Source organism: Hylobates moloch, unplaced genomic scaffold (genome assembly GCF_009828535.3).
Source record: "Hylobates moloch isolate HMO894 unplaced genomic scaffold, HMol_V3 SCAFFOLD_16, whole genome shotgun sequence".
In the NCBI taxonomy this organism is placed as follows: domain Eukaryota; kingdom Metazoa; phylum Chordata; class Mammalia; order Primates; family Hylobatidae; genus Hylobates; species Hylobates moloch.
Window position 1 is genome coordinate 68,933,482 of NW_026652291.1, and position 16,664 is coordinate 68,950,145.

Here is a 16,664-nt window from a genome sequence, read left to right on the forward strand (position 1 = left end):
GGGGATGCTTTTCATATGTGCTGATGTACATTGCTAGTGATTTTTTCCTATCTTATGAAATTTGGAGGTGGTGGAAATGATGTAGTTCTTTTAATTTGGCCTCAAAAGAATGTGAAAAATCTCTAAAAACTTTTTTTAAAGACCAATTTATTACCTACATAAAAATAAGTAATCAAAATTAAATTTTATGCAATTCTTAAAAGTTATCTTGTGTTGCTAGTATATCAAATAATTCTAAAAGATTGTCTCAGATATATCATTTTAAAATTATTTAGCTTGGTGCTACTCAAAATGTGGTCTTTGTGCCCTTTGTAACTATTATGAGAGGAAATATATCCAGAAATTAAGAGCATTTAGGAACAGTTTGACAGTTTTAAGTTCCTTGAATCTAATAAAAAATCAAGGCTTCGATGTAAAAATAAATTTGGTTGTATTTTGCAGTTGGTCTTACAGGAGTAAGTCACCCCAGTGACTTAAAATTTGGTCCTTAGTTGAAGAAGCAGTGATCTACGTAAATGCTATCATTATTTGTGTTAAGTGTTCACTTATTTCTGTTTTTTCTGTTTAGGTATTTAAATTCTTAATTTTGGGGGGGCATAACATTTGGTAGATTTTTTGAAAAAGACTTGAAATTTATTGAAAAAAATTTTTATATTCTAAAATCTTATCAAATTCTTATGAAATTCTGTTTTAAGGAATAAGTTTTGAGGAACCCTATAATGTAAAAAGCAGGTTGTTTTGTATTTTTAAGTTGTGAGGGAGTTGCAAGGCAACTAGTACATTTTAGTTATCACCAGCATCGCCTCCAGTGACAGAAGGCAGGAAAATTAAGGGAGTGGAAAGGACTAGCTGTTTCTTCAAACTCATAGGAAGGGGCAATTAGAGGCAAAATGCACATTTGGTTTAATAGAGGTTTATTTTAAAGTTTGTGAGACATTACATTAGATTTTGCATTTTGTTAGGTTTACCTTAATTTTGAGGTCATCTTGTATTTATAACAGTAAATCATAAACTGTTTATGTAGTTACCTCTTAAAATACATGTATCATTATTATTAACTTGTATGGTGCTTTGTTGTAAACATCTTTATTATTTGTAATTCATTGTATGCAACTTGTGATTAAGATTTGTTCTTTTTCTCCCCTCTTTATAGGAAGATGATCCCTATGATCTTGAAGATGTTTCTGCACAGAAATGAGGGAAATACAAAGAACCAAATACAGTTCTGAAATTTGGGATCTGTATTTTGAGATGATTTTATTTTCAGAATGAGAAGCATATCTGGTTACCTTTATGAATGTAGAGACATGAGAAGAGAGTTATGATGGCAAAAAACAAAGAGCCTCGTCCCCCATCCTATACCATCAGTGTAGTTGGACTCTCTGGGACCGAAAAAGACAAAGGTAACTGTGGAGTTGGAAAGTCTTGTTTGTGCAATAGATTTGTACGCTCAAAAGCAGATGAATATTATCCAGAGCATACTTCTGTGCTTAGCACCATTGACTTTGGAGGACGAGTAGTAAACAATGATCACTTTTTGTACTGGGGTGACATAATACAAAATGGTGAAGATGGAGTAGAATGCAAAATTCATGTCATTGAACAAACAGAGTTCATTGATGACCAGACTTTCTTGCCTCATCGGAGTACGAATTTGCAACCATATATAAAACGTGCAGCTGCATCTAAATTGCAGTCAGCAGAAAAACTAATGTACATTTGCACTGATCAGCTAGGCTTAGAACAAGACTTTGAACAGAAGCAAATGCCTGAAGGGAAGCTCAACGTAGATGGATTTTTATTATGCATTGATGTAAGTCAGGGATGCAACAGGAAGTTTGATGATCAACTTAAATTTGTGAATAACCTTTTTGTCCAGTTATCAAAATCAAAAAAACCTGTAATAATAGCAGCAACTAAATGTGATGAATGCGTGGATCATTATCTTAGAGAAGTTCAGGCATTTGCTTCAAACAAAAAGAACCTTCTTGTAGTGGAAACATCAGCACGATTTAATGTCAACATTGAAACATGTTTCACTGCACTGGTACAAATGTTGGATAAAACTCGTAGCAAGCCTAAAATTATTCCCTATTTGGATGCTTATAAAACACAGAGACAACTTGTCGTCACAGCAACAGATAAGTTTGAAAAACTTGTGCAGACTGTGAGAGATTATCATGCAACTTGGAAAACCGTTAGTAATAAATTAAAAAATCATCCTGATTATGAAGAATACATCAACTTAGAGGGAACAAGAAAGGCCAGAAATACATTCTCAAAACATATAGAACAACTTAAACAGGAACATATAAGAAAAAGGAGAGAAGAGTATATAAATACTTTACCAAGAGCTTTTAACACTCTTTTGCCAAATCTAGAAGAGATTGAACATTTGAATTGGTCAGAAGCTTTGAAGTTAATGGAAAAGAGAGCAGATTTCCAGTTATGTTTTGTGGTGCTAGAAAAAACTCCTTGGGATGAAACTGACCATATAGACAAAATTAATGATAGGCGGATTCCATTTGACCTCCTGAGCACTTTAGAAGCTGAAAAAGTCTATCAGAACCATGTACAGCATCTAATATCCGAGAAGAGGAGGGTAGAAATGAAGGAAAAATTCAAAAAGACTTTGGAAAAAATTCAATTCATTTCACCAGGGCAGCCGTGGGAGGAAGTTATGTGCTTTGTTATGGAGGATGAAGCCTTCAAATATATCACTGAGGCTGATAGCAAAGAGGTATATGGTAGGCATCAGCGAGAAATAGTTGAAAAAGCCAAAGAAGAGTTTCAAGAAATGCTTTTTGAGCATTCTGAACTTTTTTATGATTTAGATCTTAATGCAACACCTAGTTCAGATAAAATGAGTGAAATTCATACAGTTCTGAGTGAAGAACCTAGATATAAAGCTTTACAGAAACTTGCACCTGATAGGGAATCTCTTCTACTTAAGCATATAGGATTTGTTTATCATCCCACTAAAGAAACATGTCTTAGTGGCCAAAATTGTACAGACATTAAAGTGGAGCAGTTACTTGCTAGTAGTCTTTTACAGTTGGATCATGGCCGCTTAAGATTATATCACGATAGTACCAATATAGATAAAGTTAACCTTTTTATTTTAGGGAAGGATGGCCTTGCCCAAGAACTAGCAAATGAAATAAGGACACAATCCACTGATGATGAGTATGCCTTAGATGGAAAAATTTATGAACTTGATCTTCGGCCGGTTGATGCCAAATCGCCTTACTTTTTGAGTCAGTTATGGACTGCCGCCTTTAAACCACATGGGTGCTTCTGTGTATTTAATTCCATTGAGTCATTGAGTTTTATTGGGGAATTTATTGGGAAAATAAGAACTGAAGCTTCTCAGATCAGAAAAGATAAATACATGGCTAATCTTCCATTTACATTAATTCTGGCTAATCAGAGAGATTCCATTAGTAAGAATCTACCAATTCTCAGGCACCAAGGGCAGCAGTTGGCAAACAAGTTACAATGTCCTTTTGTAGATGTACCTGCTGGTACATATCCTCGTAAATTTAATGAAACCCAAATAAAGCAAGCTCTCAGAGGAGTATTGGAATCAGTTAAACACAATTTAGATGTGGTGAGCCCAGTTCCTGCCAATAAGGACATATCAGAAGCTGACTTGAGAATTGTCATGTGCGCCATGTGTGGAGATCCATTTAGTGTGGATCTTATTCTTTCACCCTTCCTTGATTCTCATTCTTGCAGTGCTGCTCAAGCTGGACAGAATAATTCCCTAATGCTTGATAAAATCATTGGTGAAAAAAGGAGGCGAATACAGATCACAATATTATCATACCACTCTTCAATTGGAGTAAGAAAAGATGAACTAGTTCATGGGTATATATTAGTTTACTCTGCAAAACGGAAAGCATCAATGGGAATGCTTCGAGCATTTCTATCAGAAGTTCAAGACACCATTCCTGTACAGCTGGTGGCAGTTACTGACAGCCAAGCAGATTTTTTTGAAAATGAGGCTATCAAAGAGTTAATGACTGAAGGAGAACACATTGCAACTGAGATCACTGCTAAATTTACAGCATTGTATTCTTTTTCTCAGTATCATCGGCAAACTGAGGTGTTCACTCTGTTTTTTAGTGATGTTCTAGAGAAAAAAAATATGATAGAAAATTCTTATTTGTCTGATAATACAAGGGAATCAACCCATCAAAGTGAAGATGTTTTTCTACCATCTCCCAGAGACTGTTTTCCCTATAATAACTACCCTGATTCAGATGATGACACAGAAGCACCACCTCCTTACAGTCCAATTGGGGATGATGTACAGTTGCTTCCAACACCTAGTGACCGTTCCAGATATAGATTAGATTTGGAAGGAAATGAATATCCTATTCATAGTACCCCAAACTGTCATGACCATGAACGCAACCATAAAGTGCCTCCACCTATTAAACCTAAACCAGTTGTACCTAAGACAAATGTGAAAAAACTGGATCCAAACCTTTTAAAAACAATTGAAGCTGGTATTGGTAAAAATCCAAGAAAGCAGACTTCCCGGGTGCCTTTGGCACATCCTGAAGATATGGATCCTTCAGATAGCTATGCAGAACCCACTGATACAATTTTCAAACAGAAGGGCTATTCTGATGAGATTTATGTTGTCCCAGATGATAGTCAAAATCGCATTAAAATTCGAAACTCATTTGTAAATAATACCCAAGGAGATGAAGAAAATGGATTTTCTGATAGAACCTCAAAAAGTCATGGGGAACGGAGGCCTTCAAAATACAAATATAAATCTAAAACCTTGTTTAGTAAAGCCAAGTCATACTATAGAAGAACACATTCAGATGCCAGTGATGATGAGGCTTTCACCACTTCTAAAACAAAAAGAAAAGGAAGACATCGTGGAAGTGAAGAAGATCCACTTCTTTCTCCTGTTGAAACTTGGAAAGGTGGTATTGATAATCCTGCAATCACTTCTGACCAGGAGTTAGATGATAAGAAGATGAAGAAGAAAACCCACAAAGTGAAAGAAGATAAAAAGGTAAGGTTAACTTAAGGTCAGTGATGTTTATAAAAATGCTTGTTGCTTTTTTAAAATACTGACATCAGTGTTAGAATTTAGTCTCATTCATTCCATACATATAATTAGTAGCCCTTTTTAATTTTCTTTTTTTTTTTTTTTTTTGAGACGGAGTCTCGCTCTGTCGCCCAGGCTGGAGTGCAGTGGCGCAATCTCGGCTCACTGCAAGCTCCGCCTCCCGGGTTCACGCCATTCTCCTGCCTCAGCCTCTCCGAGTAGCTGGGACTACAGGCGCCCGCCACCACGCCCGGCTAATTTTTTTGTATTTTTAGTAGAGACGGGGTTCACCGTGGTCTTGATCTCCTGACCTCGTGATCCGCCCGCCTCGGCCTCCCAAAGTGCTGGGATTACAAGCGTGAGCCACTGCGCCCGGCCGGCCCTTTTTAGTTTTCTGAGTATTTTGTGGGGATAAGTGATTTTTTGTTATTTTTGTGCTTTATTGGGGTAGAGTTTGATTTCATATTCTTCAGCATAAAAATTCTGGGTGAATGTGTTTTTTCTTTTTACAGAAACCCAGATATGAAGTGATTTTGTTCTTAATTTTTCCATTTGTAATCATCCTATTTTTCTGTTTTTCCCTTCTGCCCTATCAGTTTTGCAGTATTTATTTGACATACCTGTCTCACTCAAGGATATTAATAATACAATAAAATTGTAACAGTTTATAGTCTTGGATATTTATTAACTTTTCCAGGAAGCTTCTTTGCAGATGGTGGTATACTACCTGAAGGTATACAGAAAGGTTTGTGAAATTTGAATTGCAGAATTCTAAACAAATAGCAAGCATTCTTTCATCTTTTACATTTTCAGTAGGTATTAATCCATCTAATGGTATTAGGCATTTGAAACCTAAATATGAATGCTGTTAAAGTTGTATTTAATAATTTTGACTTCTATTAGATATTTTTCACGGTAGTATTTTAGCAACTTCACTTCTAATACTGTTTGACACTTAATTGCACACCAACTTTTATTTAAGGATTTTATGGTGTTAAGATAGCATTCAGTAGGCTTTTATGCTAATGTATTGGTAATTTCTTCATAGGTTAAGTCCATAATCTTGTGAATTATCAATACTTATTTTCTACAGCTGACTGCTGTTTATCAGACCCAATTAAAGATATCGGTATTTTGAGTAAGCTTATTCTAGGTAATTTTCCTAAATATAGTAACTGCCCATTGTAGTTGAATAGACTCTGCTTTATTTTCTAAGTTTAAGTATTACCTTTTTTTGTCATTGGCACATTTTCTGGAGAAGGCATGTAAACTTTGTTTTTGTTTTTGTTTTTTTTTTTGAGATGGAGTTTTGCTCGTTTCCCAGGCTGGAGCGCAGTGGCGCAATCTTGGCTCACCGCGGCCTTCGCCTCCCGGGTTCAAGCGATTCTCCTGCCTCAGCCTTCCTGAGTAGCTGGGATTACAAGCATGTGCCACCACGCCTGGCTAATTTTGTATTTTTAGTAGAGACGGGGTTTCTCCATGTTGGTCAGACTGGTCTTGAACTCCTGACCTCAGATGATCCGAGGCCCGCCTTGGCCTCACAAAGTGCTGGGATTACAGGCGTGAGCCACCGCGCCCAGCTGTAAACTTTTAAAATAATACTGATCTAGACTTACAGCACATACTCAACTCATAACATGCTACTCTCTGGCATCTCTTCACACTTAACCTATTATCACTAGTACCATTTTATCACTGACAAAAACTTTAATATTTTTCTCTTTATTGGTTTATATTACTAAAACTACTTAATGTTTATTAACAAAAATAAAACACAGCCTTTCCATTTTTAAATTGCTTTTATTTTTGTATTTTTTTTCCATTTTTGTTCACAAGACTAATTGCTCTGGTAACCTTTTATTTTGATGTAATTTCAATGAAAGTTGGAGGAATAGTAAAAGGGAAATCCATATATCCTTTACTCATATTTGCCAGCTATCTACATTTTGCCCCACTTGATGGAGCTGTGTGTGTGCACGCGCACGTGTGTGTGTGTGTTTTTGTGTCTATTGGTTTGTTTTATTTTTTTAAGCCCTTTGAGATTAAGTTGGAGATAGTGGACTCTTTTTGCTATTAAATATTTCATTGTGTATTTCCTAAGAACAGAAACATTCTCTCTAATAGCAGTAGTACAGTCATATTTTTTCATACTGCTGCATAGTCTTTCTAATTACAGTATTAGTATAATTTTGTATACTTTTAGTCAGGAGGCAGATGTAGGCATTCAGTTGTAAAGTGGTAGAGTTACAGAGACCATATGAAAAATAAAGGCTAAAAGCTGAGTATTTGAAAAGACTAAAAAATAGAATAGACAAACCTCTGGTAATAGTGATGTGCGAAAAAAGGAGAAGGCATAAATAAGCACTGAATAAAAAGGGGAACATAATTACAGATAGATCAGATTAAAAGATAATAGAGAATACTATCAACAATTCCGTGCCACAAGTTTGAAAGTTTAAACAAAGTGAACAAAGTTCTGGAAAAAAGTAATTTACCTAAACAAAAATGCTTCAAATAATCCTGTAAGTATTAAATAAATTGTGAAGTAGTAGTTAAATTTCCTACCGCGGAAATACTAGTCCCAGACAATTTTGCAGATTTTTCAAAAACAGATCATTCCAATGTTACATAAATTGTTTCAGAGAATAGAAGACAAGCGAATACATTCTTAGGTTTATTCTCTAAGTCATCTATCTTTAATTCTAAAACCAGACAAGAATGGCTTAAAAAAGGAAAATTATAGTTTCATTTTACTTATGAGTATACGTGCCAAAGGCTTAAATACAGGTCTACAGACCCTTAACCTCAATTTTGAAATCGACTAACCTCTGAAAACCAAAGATTTCAGAACTTGGCAGCACAATCTGATTTGGCCTGTTCTCATTGATGGCAAAACCTGACTTGAATGGATGTAAGTTTGCTTACAATCATTGTTTAGAGTGAGTATCTGTACAGTTCACTGTGAAAACATGAATGTGTTTGAATACTGGATACTGACACTCAGTTTGCTAAGGTTGTTAAAAAATACACAGTTTTTGCACCATGCATTATTACTAGTGACTAGAAATGTTTGGTTTCTGAAACATAGCTTATTCCAAGGGTTTTAAATAAGGGATTTTGGGGGATTTAATAGCAGAAAAACCCTGAACAGTATGTAAAAGGAAAATCATATCCATGTTAGATTTATATCACATGTGCAAAGGGTGGCTTTTAATAGAAAAATCTGTACATGTAGTTTACCTCATCAGCAAACTAAATGAGAAAAAATACTGTAATGACAATAGATGCAGAAGAAGCACTTGATAAAATTTAACAATTCTTGGGAAAACTGCTAAATTAGGAACAGGTAAGAACTTTCTTGAAAACATGTACACAGACAAGCAAAATTTATAATAAACATCATCTGTCATCCTAAATGGGGAAATACATTCCCTTTTTAATCAAAAAGAAGAAAAATAAAACATCACCACTTCTATTCAGTGTTATATGGAGATCCTACTCAGAGCAAAAGATAAGAAAAAGAAAAGCATGAGTGTTGGAAAGGAAGAAACAAAATTGTCATTATTAGCTCATAATAATGATTATCAGTGTAAAAGCCAAAAAGGATTAGTATTACTAAAGTAGTATTTATCTACTGATAAATTATTAGAGTTAACAAAATAGCTTGATATAAGATCAGTAATCAAAAATAGGTTGCATTTCTATACATTACCAACAGAAAACTAGAGAAGGTAATTACAGAAGACACCATTTATAAAAACATGGCAGATTATCAAGTCCCCAGGAATAATTAATGTACCTCTGCGTTGGAAAAGTACAAAATGTTATTCAGAGACATTAAAAAGACCTAAATAAATGACAGAGCTATTGCCTTCCTGTCCATGAATATGGCATATCATAGAGAAGTCACTGTTCTTCAGACTGAGCTCTAGATTCAGTGTTGTTTCATTGGAAGTTTCAAAAATTTTTAAGAAATTTCACATGCTGATTTGATAAATGGAAGAGTAAAGGGCTTATTAATAGAATAGCATGGACACTTCTGAAGAAGAAAGGCAGGGTGGAATGGTGGTAATGTGTATGCTCATTCTGTCATATAATATAAAACTTCAAGACAGTGTGTTACTGGCACAGAGATAGGCATATCAACCAATATAATAGAGTCTGGAAACAAACAGACCTCTGGTTTACTGCTGTCTTTCAAACATGTTAGCCACATGGGGCTATAGGACACTTGAAATGTGGCTAGTTTGAATTAGGATGTGCTAATCTAAATGGTGAGGAAAGGCCTTCTTGAGAAGTCATTTTTAGTCAGATCTGATAGCTAAATTGTTAACTGGGGGTTGGTGACATAGAATGGAGAGTATTTAATGCTGAATACATAGGATGTACATGTGGTGGGAGAGGAACATAGTATGTTCTTAAAGGAGGTCAGTGTGTTTAGTCATTGATCTAGGGCAGACACTGATAAACTTTCTGTAAAGGGCCTGATAGTAAATGTTTTAGGCTTTGAGGGTCATATAGTCTGTTGTACCTGGTCATACCTGTTATATTTTGAAAGCAGCCATAGACCATATGTAAACCGATGAACATAGCCATGTTCTAATAAACCATTTTCAAAAAAGGCGGCAGGCTGGTTTTGGCCCCCAGGCCGTGTAATTTGCTGACTCTCTAGGGGAGAGAGTAGTATAAGGAGAGACGAGAATGCAGACCAGACTCTGAGACTTGTTACCGATGTTAGAGATTTTTGTTATTTAGCCTAAGAGTAATTTGAACATAGAGAGTGAGTAGATTTGTTTCTTGTGTTCATTCGGTTACAGTATGAAGAATGGGTTGAGTGAGGGCTAGAGAGGCTGTGGAAGACTGTTTAGTATATTACAGTAATCTAAGCGAACCATGATGAAAACTTGGAGCAGTTGGAGTTGGGAGGGAGAGTGTTGGCGATGGAGAATGGAATGGATATGAGAGATATCTAAAATGCATAGGATGTATTGCATATGGGGAGGTGAGGATAATGAATGAGATGGGAAAAATATCTCCTAGGTTTCTAGCTTGGTCAGCTTCATCAGTAATGATGCTGTTCATGAGACAGAACATCAGAAATTTGCCAAGTTTGGAGTTGAGGAGTGGAAATTATAACAATTATAACTTTGGTGTTATAGTTCAAGTGGAGATGTCAATCAGGTAGGAAGTTATGGGTCTTCAGCAGAAGTCTGAATTGTAGATACATAGGAGACAGTGAACTAGAAAAGGTAATAGATGAAATCTCCTAGGGAGTGAATACAGACAGTTGCTTAACACAGACCTTTGAGGATCTGTCAATGTGGAACAGCCAAATATCAGAGATGGTCCTTAAGAACAGTAGACAGAAAGAATAAACCACTTACCCTTTCTTAGCTGGTTCCCTCCCCTATAAATTAGGAATTATAATACTTCCCCTGGAGTTGTGGTAGAAATTAGAAATGTGTTTCAAGTGTCTGACAGAGCAGTGCTCAATAAATAGTATTATAACGTGCATCAGGCCTGAAATATCTCAATATACTCAGTCTGTATCTCGGAACAGTCCTTTGCCCTGTTTGCTGGATTTGTTTTCTTGACTCATTTTTAAGTTAAATACTCCTATAATTTTTTATTTTAAGTTTATGTGCTTTGCTTGAGCCATAGTTTAGGAATGTTTTCTCAGATTCCTTGATACCTGGAAAACCATAGCTTTTGGGCATTAATGGCATCTAAGGAAGATTCAGATACGTTTGTCTTAAACTGAGCTTCGTTGTCATTCTTACCAATCAGAAGCCTTTGGTTTCGTTATCTTTTGTTTTATACCCAAATGAAGTTAGTGTTAGTTATGGTAACAAAACCTCTAAGATGTTTTTGATTGTAACTGGCAATGAGAATTATTTTTTAAAATCATGACCCATTATATAGACAAATATTTCTACATAATTGAAATGCAATTTCACAAAACAATACTTAACTTTATTGTACATTGTGCCCTCTGTATCCATGAGTTTCACATCCACAGATTCCACAAACTGCAGATTGAAAATATTCAGGAAAAAAACTACCAAAAATAACAATACAATAACAAAAATGGATATTTATTTATGAGATGTAATCTTGCTCTATTGCCCAGGCTGAAGTGCAGTGGTACCATCAGAGCTCACTGCAGTCTCAGACCCCTGGGCTCAAGTGATCTTCCTGCCTCAGCCTCCTGAGTAGCCAGGACTACAGGTATTAGCCACCATGCCTAGCTAATTTTTTGTTGTCATAGAGATGGGGGGGTCTCACTGTGTTGCCCAGGCTGATCTCAAACTCCTGGCCTCAAGCCATCCTCTACCTTGGCCTCCTAAAATACTAGGACTATGTGTGTGTGCCACCATGCCTGGCTTGATAATACATATTTAAAAAACAGTGTAGCAACTGTTTACACAGCATTTACACTGTTTTAGGTTACTGTAAGTAATGTGGAGATGATTTAGGTATATGGAAGGATATGCATAGATTATATGCAAATACTGTATACCATTTTATATAAGGGACTTAAGTGTCCTCGGATTTTAGTGTCCACAGAGGTCTTGAAAGCAATCCCCTTCAGATGCTGTGGGACAACTGTATATGTTATTTTGATTTTCTAGTCTATTACAGTGAAAAAAGTACATTTTTACTTCTTAAAATCTGAATTAATTTAGTAACCTACTAGTGTTTGAAAAGGAGCCCTTTAAGAGACTGCTTGAAATTTCCTGAGAAAATTTGAGTTGTACTATTATTAATAAAATTGCCAGTTTTGAACACATTCAAGGAATGTGTTAAACACCTGTGTTTAAGTTGGTTTGATTTTTCTTCTGTATCTATTTTGTCTATTTTATTTTTAGCTTGATTCAGGTAAATAGTAAAATACTTGGTGAATTTTATGGTGTATTAGTATAAGCTGGTATTCAGATGATTTTTTATTTTTAACTTCTTTTTAAATTGTTTTCCTGTCTTATTCCAGGACCTGAATATTTTCTTCTCTTTATATTAGCAATTACCAATATGTATTCCTTCTAGTCAGTGTTGTTTCTTTGTATTTTAGTGCTCCCTTATCTAAATCCACCATCAATTAGTGTCTTAAAAGATTTTGCTGCTTTAGCCACTGTAATGGGGTTTGGAGACTGGCAGAAGAATAAAACCAAAATAAGTATGTTTTAGATAAATGTTAATATGTATATATTGAGTGACAAGGTATTAATCTGATATTAGCAAATCATGACTTCCTACCATGCCATTATATTAATATAGTAAATCTTGGGTTTAGCATTGATTTCTAATTTCTAGAACCTCACTCTATCTGTAAATTGTTCATTCCAGATATAAAAGTAATGAAGTATATGAAAATGTTTCTGTTGTTATTTGTCTATATCAGAATGCGTAAGTTATGAGAAAAGCATGCTTTTTGTTTTTTAGTGGGTATCATTTAACCTCTTGACAGTCATTAGGTTAATAGTTAGTGTTCACATCTGAGAGAACCTGATTTAGGTTCTTGAAAGAATTTCGTGAAGGCCAAAAAAAAAAAAAAAAACTGGATGTAAAAAGCTTACTATATAGAAAGAGCAGGCAGGGTGCAGTGGCTCACACCTGTAATCCCAGCACTTTGGGAGGGCAAGGCAGGTGGATCACTTGAGGTCAGGAGTTCAAGACCAGCCTGGCCAACATGGTGAAAACCTGTCTCTACTGAAAATATAAAAATTAGCCAGGCGTGGTGGTGTGTACCTGTAATCCCAGCTACTTGGGAGGCTGAGGCAGAATCGCCTGAGCCCAGAAGATGGAGGTTGCAGTGAGCCAAGATCGTGCCACTGCACTGCAGCCTGGGCGACAGAGCGAGACTCCAAAAAAAAAAAAAAAAACTTACTATAGGAAGGCAATACTTACAGATATGATGGGATAGGCTTACACTTTGTTGAGTGAGCAAAGATTCTTTATTCAACAGTCTTGAAGTGCTTGAAAGTTTCAAATTTTCTTTTTTGTACCTATTTTCTGTACCTTGCTTAATTTCTTCAGAGTTGATATGGAATATTCATGATATCCATTGTTACCTTGAAAACATCCCCTTAGGGGAGAAAGTGAGAGTCACCTTTGTACAGGAAGTGTGTTTAAAAGAATGAAAAAGGTTCTTTTCTAGACCCTTCAACCAGCATCTTTTCTAGTCTGCCTTGAGTTAGGTCCTGCATCTGTTCCTAACCAATACAGTCTGTCCAGGGGAGTAGAATTATCCAGCTGAATTTAGGTCTGACCAGCCTGGGCAACATAGTGAGACACCATCCCTACAAAAATGTAAAAACTCAGCTGGGCATAGTGATGAGCCCCGAAGGATCACTTGAACCCAAGAGTTTGAGATTGCAGTGAACTGTGACTGCACCACTGCATTCCAGCCTGTGCAACAGAGCGAGACCCTGTCTCGAAAAAAAAGAAAAATGAGTTTAGGTTTTAGTCTTTATCCTGAGAGCTCTGAGTGAAATTGGCTTTCTGTGAAATTAAGGTAATTTCTAAGATAGGAAAACCACAGTGTCTACTGCAGGCAAGATTTGTATCTTGTTTATAGTTGATCTCCATGGCCTAGCACAGTACTCTGTGTCGTAGTGTGATCAGTTGAAGTCAGCATAAATGTGTGGTCTTTGTTTTTGTAAAAGAACTGTTCATGTGTTTAATTACAATTTATTTTGAGACAGGAAAACTCATTTTATTCAACAAGCATTTTGGTAAATGCCTACTGTGCCTGAACACTGTTAGAAACTAATATGGGAATGACTTGGTCATTCATTGGGTCTGCTTTCAAGAAATTCAGTCTAATAAAATCGATTTTGCTGAAAATTAAATATGTTTTATATTTTCAACAAGTTTAGCCAGACTTCTGGTTCTTTCTCATATTTCATCTCATCTGGAAAAAATTTACTTAGGCTTTCTTCAGTACCATTTCTATTGCTTTCTTCCTGGGTAACTGGCTAAATTGGTCTACCTGATTAACTAGATCTATGGTGTTTCTATAATTTCTCATAAAGTTAAATTTGTTTCTTCAGCATTTTTGGTGCTGGCTACACCAATTTATGATAACCTAAGTGTGGATATATAGTGCAAGTATTTCTGGCAGTATTTTACTATTTGCCGTTTCTTTGAATTCCGTGTTGTCCATTTGACCATGATTTATTGCTTTTCAAATTCAGATTGAAATGTAATTAGATGGTTAATTTTTAAAGTATATTTCTAATTTATATATTTTGTTGAGACTTAATTTGAAAGATTATGTCAGTGGCATACATTTTCGCTAATTTAAATTTGGCTTTCTATACAAACTTTTTCTTAGTGTTTATAGCAGCATATACTGAATATTTAGTAAAAGCATAGTACAGATTATTGAAGTTACTCATTTCTGCGGCAGATTAATAGTAAATGTTAAGTATGTGTCGAGGAGGCATTTCTATAACATAGATAATTGTGTTCTTATGTTAATGGACAGTTGTTACTATTGCAAGACTATAGGTAAATTTATAGGTTTGCCAATTTATGTACACCAAAATTTTGTATACTACAAATTGTGTCAATCCTAGGAGAGGTTCTTTACAGTAGATGCAGTGTTATGATTTCTTGCTCTGTAATGTTTTCCTGTCATCTCAGCTAACGTGTGGATGGAGTACTCAAGTAAATAGGGCTTAATCTGTGACTTTTAAAGAAGAGAAACCCCAGAGCATAGGAGGGTTTACTACTACAAAAATAGTAGTAATTTTTGATGTTTAGAATCCTTACAACAAAATATAAGGATATGACAAAACAGATCTTATGATTGTATCTTAGTCAAAGTAAAGGGTACAACTTGCATACATTGTATCACATAATTGTTTTGAACTTTTTGGAAATTGTTCTTAGCCTTTGAAAATCTGAGTAAAGATTTGGGTATTTTCCCTAGAAAAATGCACATGCACAAAGTTTACTGGAGTTTTAATGGTTTCAAATACTTTCTAAAGGCCTGTGGATCCCAGTTTAAGAAACTCCTTTTATAAGATGAGAGGGAGGAGGAAGACACTGAAATTTGGGGAAGCTGGGTAGAAATCCACCCATTCACTTGAATAGTTAGTTGCTTTGCTAGAATTTTCTCCAAGTGACTCCAGGTTTATTTTTTGTTAAGTTGTTAATGGCATTAATAAAATATCTGCCACGTATATATGTTGAAATGCTTTTTAGGAAGATGTTGTCTTAGAGAATAAAGGTTCCTGAGTCAAGGTTAAAATTAGTTTGCCTGGTAAGTATGTACAAAAACCTAGACCACGGCCGGGCGCGGTGGCTCACGCTTGTAATCCCAGCACTTTGGGAGGCCGAGGCGGGCGGATCACGAGGTCAGGAGATCGAGACCACGGTGAAACCCCGTCTCTACTAAAAATACAAAAAATTAGCCGGGCGTGGTGGCGGGCACCTGTAGTCCCAGCTACTCGGAGAGGCTGAGGCAGGAGAATGGCTTGAACCCGGGAGGCAGAGATTGCAGTGAGCCGAGATTGCACCACTGCACTCCAGCCTGGGCGACAGAGCCAGACTCCATCTCAAAAAAAAAAAAAAAAAAAAAAAAAAAAACCTAGACCACATTTATTTACTCCCTGTTGTTTTTTATTTCCTCTTTTCACCTAGTGTTAGCATAAAGGGTGTGAGAGAGTCTTCACGATGTAAGTTTTCTGAAGTGTATTTGGACTTTTGGCCAGCACTTACAGCTTTTATAGGCTTAAAAAGGGGATTAAATAAACCTTTAGAGTGCTGGGTCCCCTGAAGGCTTCTTTCTTACACCAGTGTGTTAAACTATAATGTAATGCTGCTTCTCACTGCCTGATCACTTTATATTGTAGTTTAATTTTGTTTTTCTATGTTATAACCTTTCTGAGGGCAGTTATAGTTATCATTCAACTTTGTATAACCTGCAGTATTGTTTCTCAGTCTTGAGTCACGTGTGGACCTTTTTTAAAGTTAAAATTCTCAGGCTTTTCAGAAATATATCTGTAGCTGTTTCCCAAACTTGAGTTATTGGTCTTTCTTTTTACTAGTCTAGCACAGTGGCTATCAACCAGGGTCAGTTTGGCCCTCCAGGAAGCATATGGCAACGTCTAGAGACATTTTTGGGTGTCACAACTGGAAGTAGGAGGTTGCTACTGGCATCTAGTGGGTAGAAGCCAGGGTTACTGCTAAACATTGCAGAATTCACAGGCCATCTTCCACAACAAAGAATTATACAGCCCAAAGTGCCAATAATCTTGAAGTTGAGAAACCCTGGTGTAGGAGACTATGTCTTGAAGAAAATGTCTATGAAGTTCTAGAAGTCAGTCATACAAGGCATGTTTGTATCTGTTCAGTAAGAAAGGTAGGGTTTTCCATATAGGTCATAGCGTTTTCTTCCCCAGCCTCACCATGATTGGGTAAGAATATATTTTCAGGATTATGTTAACTGTGGGCCAGAGCTACATGCTATTGTCATTTGTCATACTCGACTGTTTATCATTCATTATTCTGCCATAAAATGTGTTGCTTCCGTTCCATTTTCATACTAGTTGAGGTTGTCATTATTTCTTACCTGCATTATCAC

General features: G+C 36.0%; 1 protein-coding gene across 5 annotated transcripts in view; it reads left to right on the plus strand.

The window, feature by feature from the left end:
* Positions 1–16,664, plus strand: part of ARHGAP5 (Rho GTPase activating protein 5) — an 82,234-nt gene that overhangs the window by 13,369 nt on the left and 52,201 nt on the right. For all 5 annotated transcript variants that reach the window (XM_032135057.2, XM_032135056.2, XM_032135055.2 and 2 more), the window contains exon 2: positions 1,154–5,038. In XM_032135057.2, the coding sequence (XP_031990948.1) occupies positions 1,322–5,038 (3,717 nt within the window). In that variant the 5' untranslated portion in view covers positions 1,154–1,321. The remainder of the gene's footprint in view (positions 1–1,153; positions 5,039–16,664) is intronic.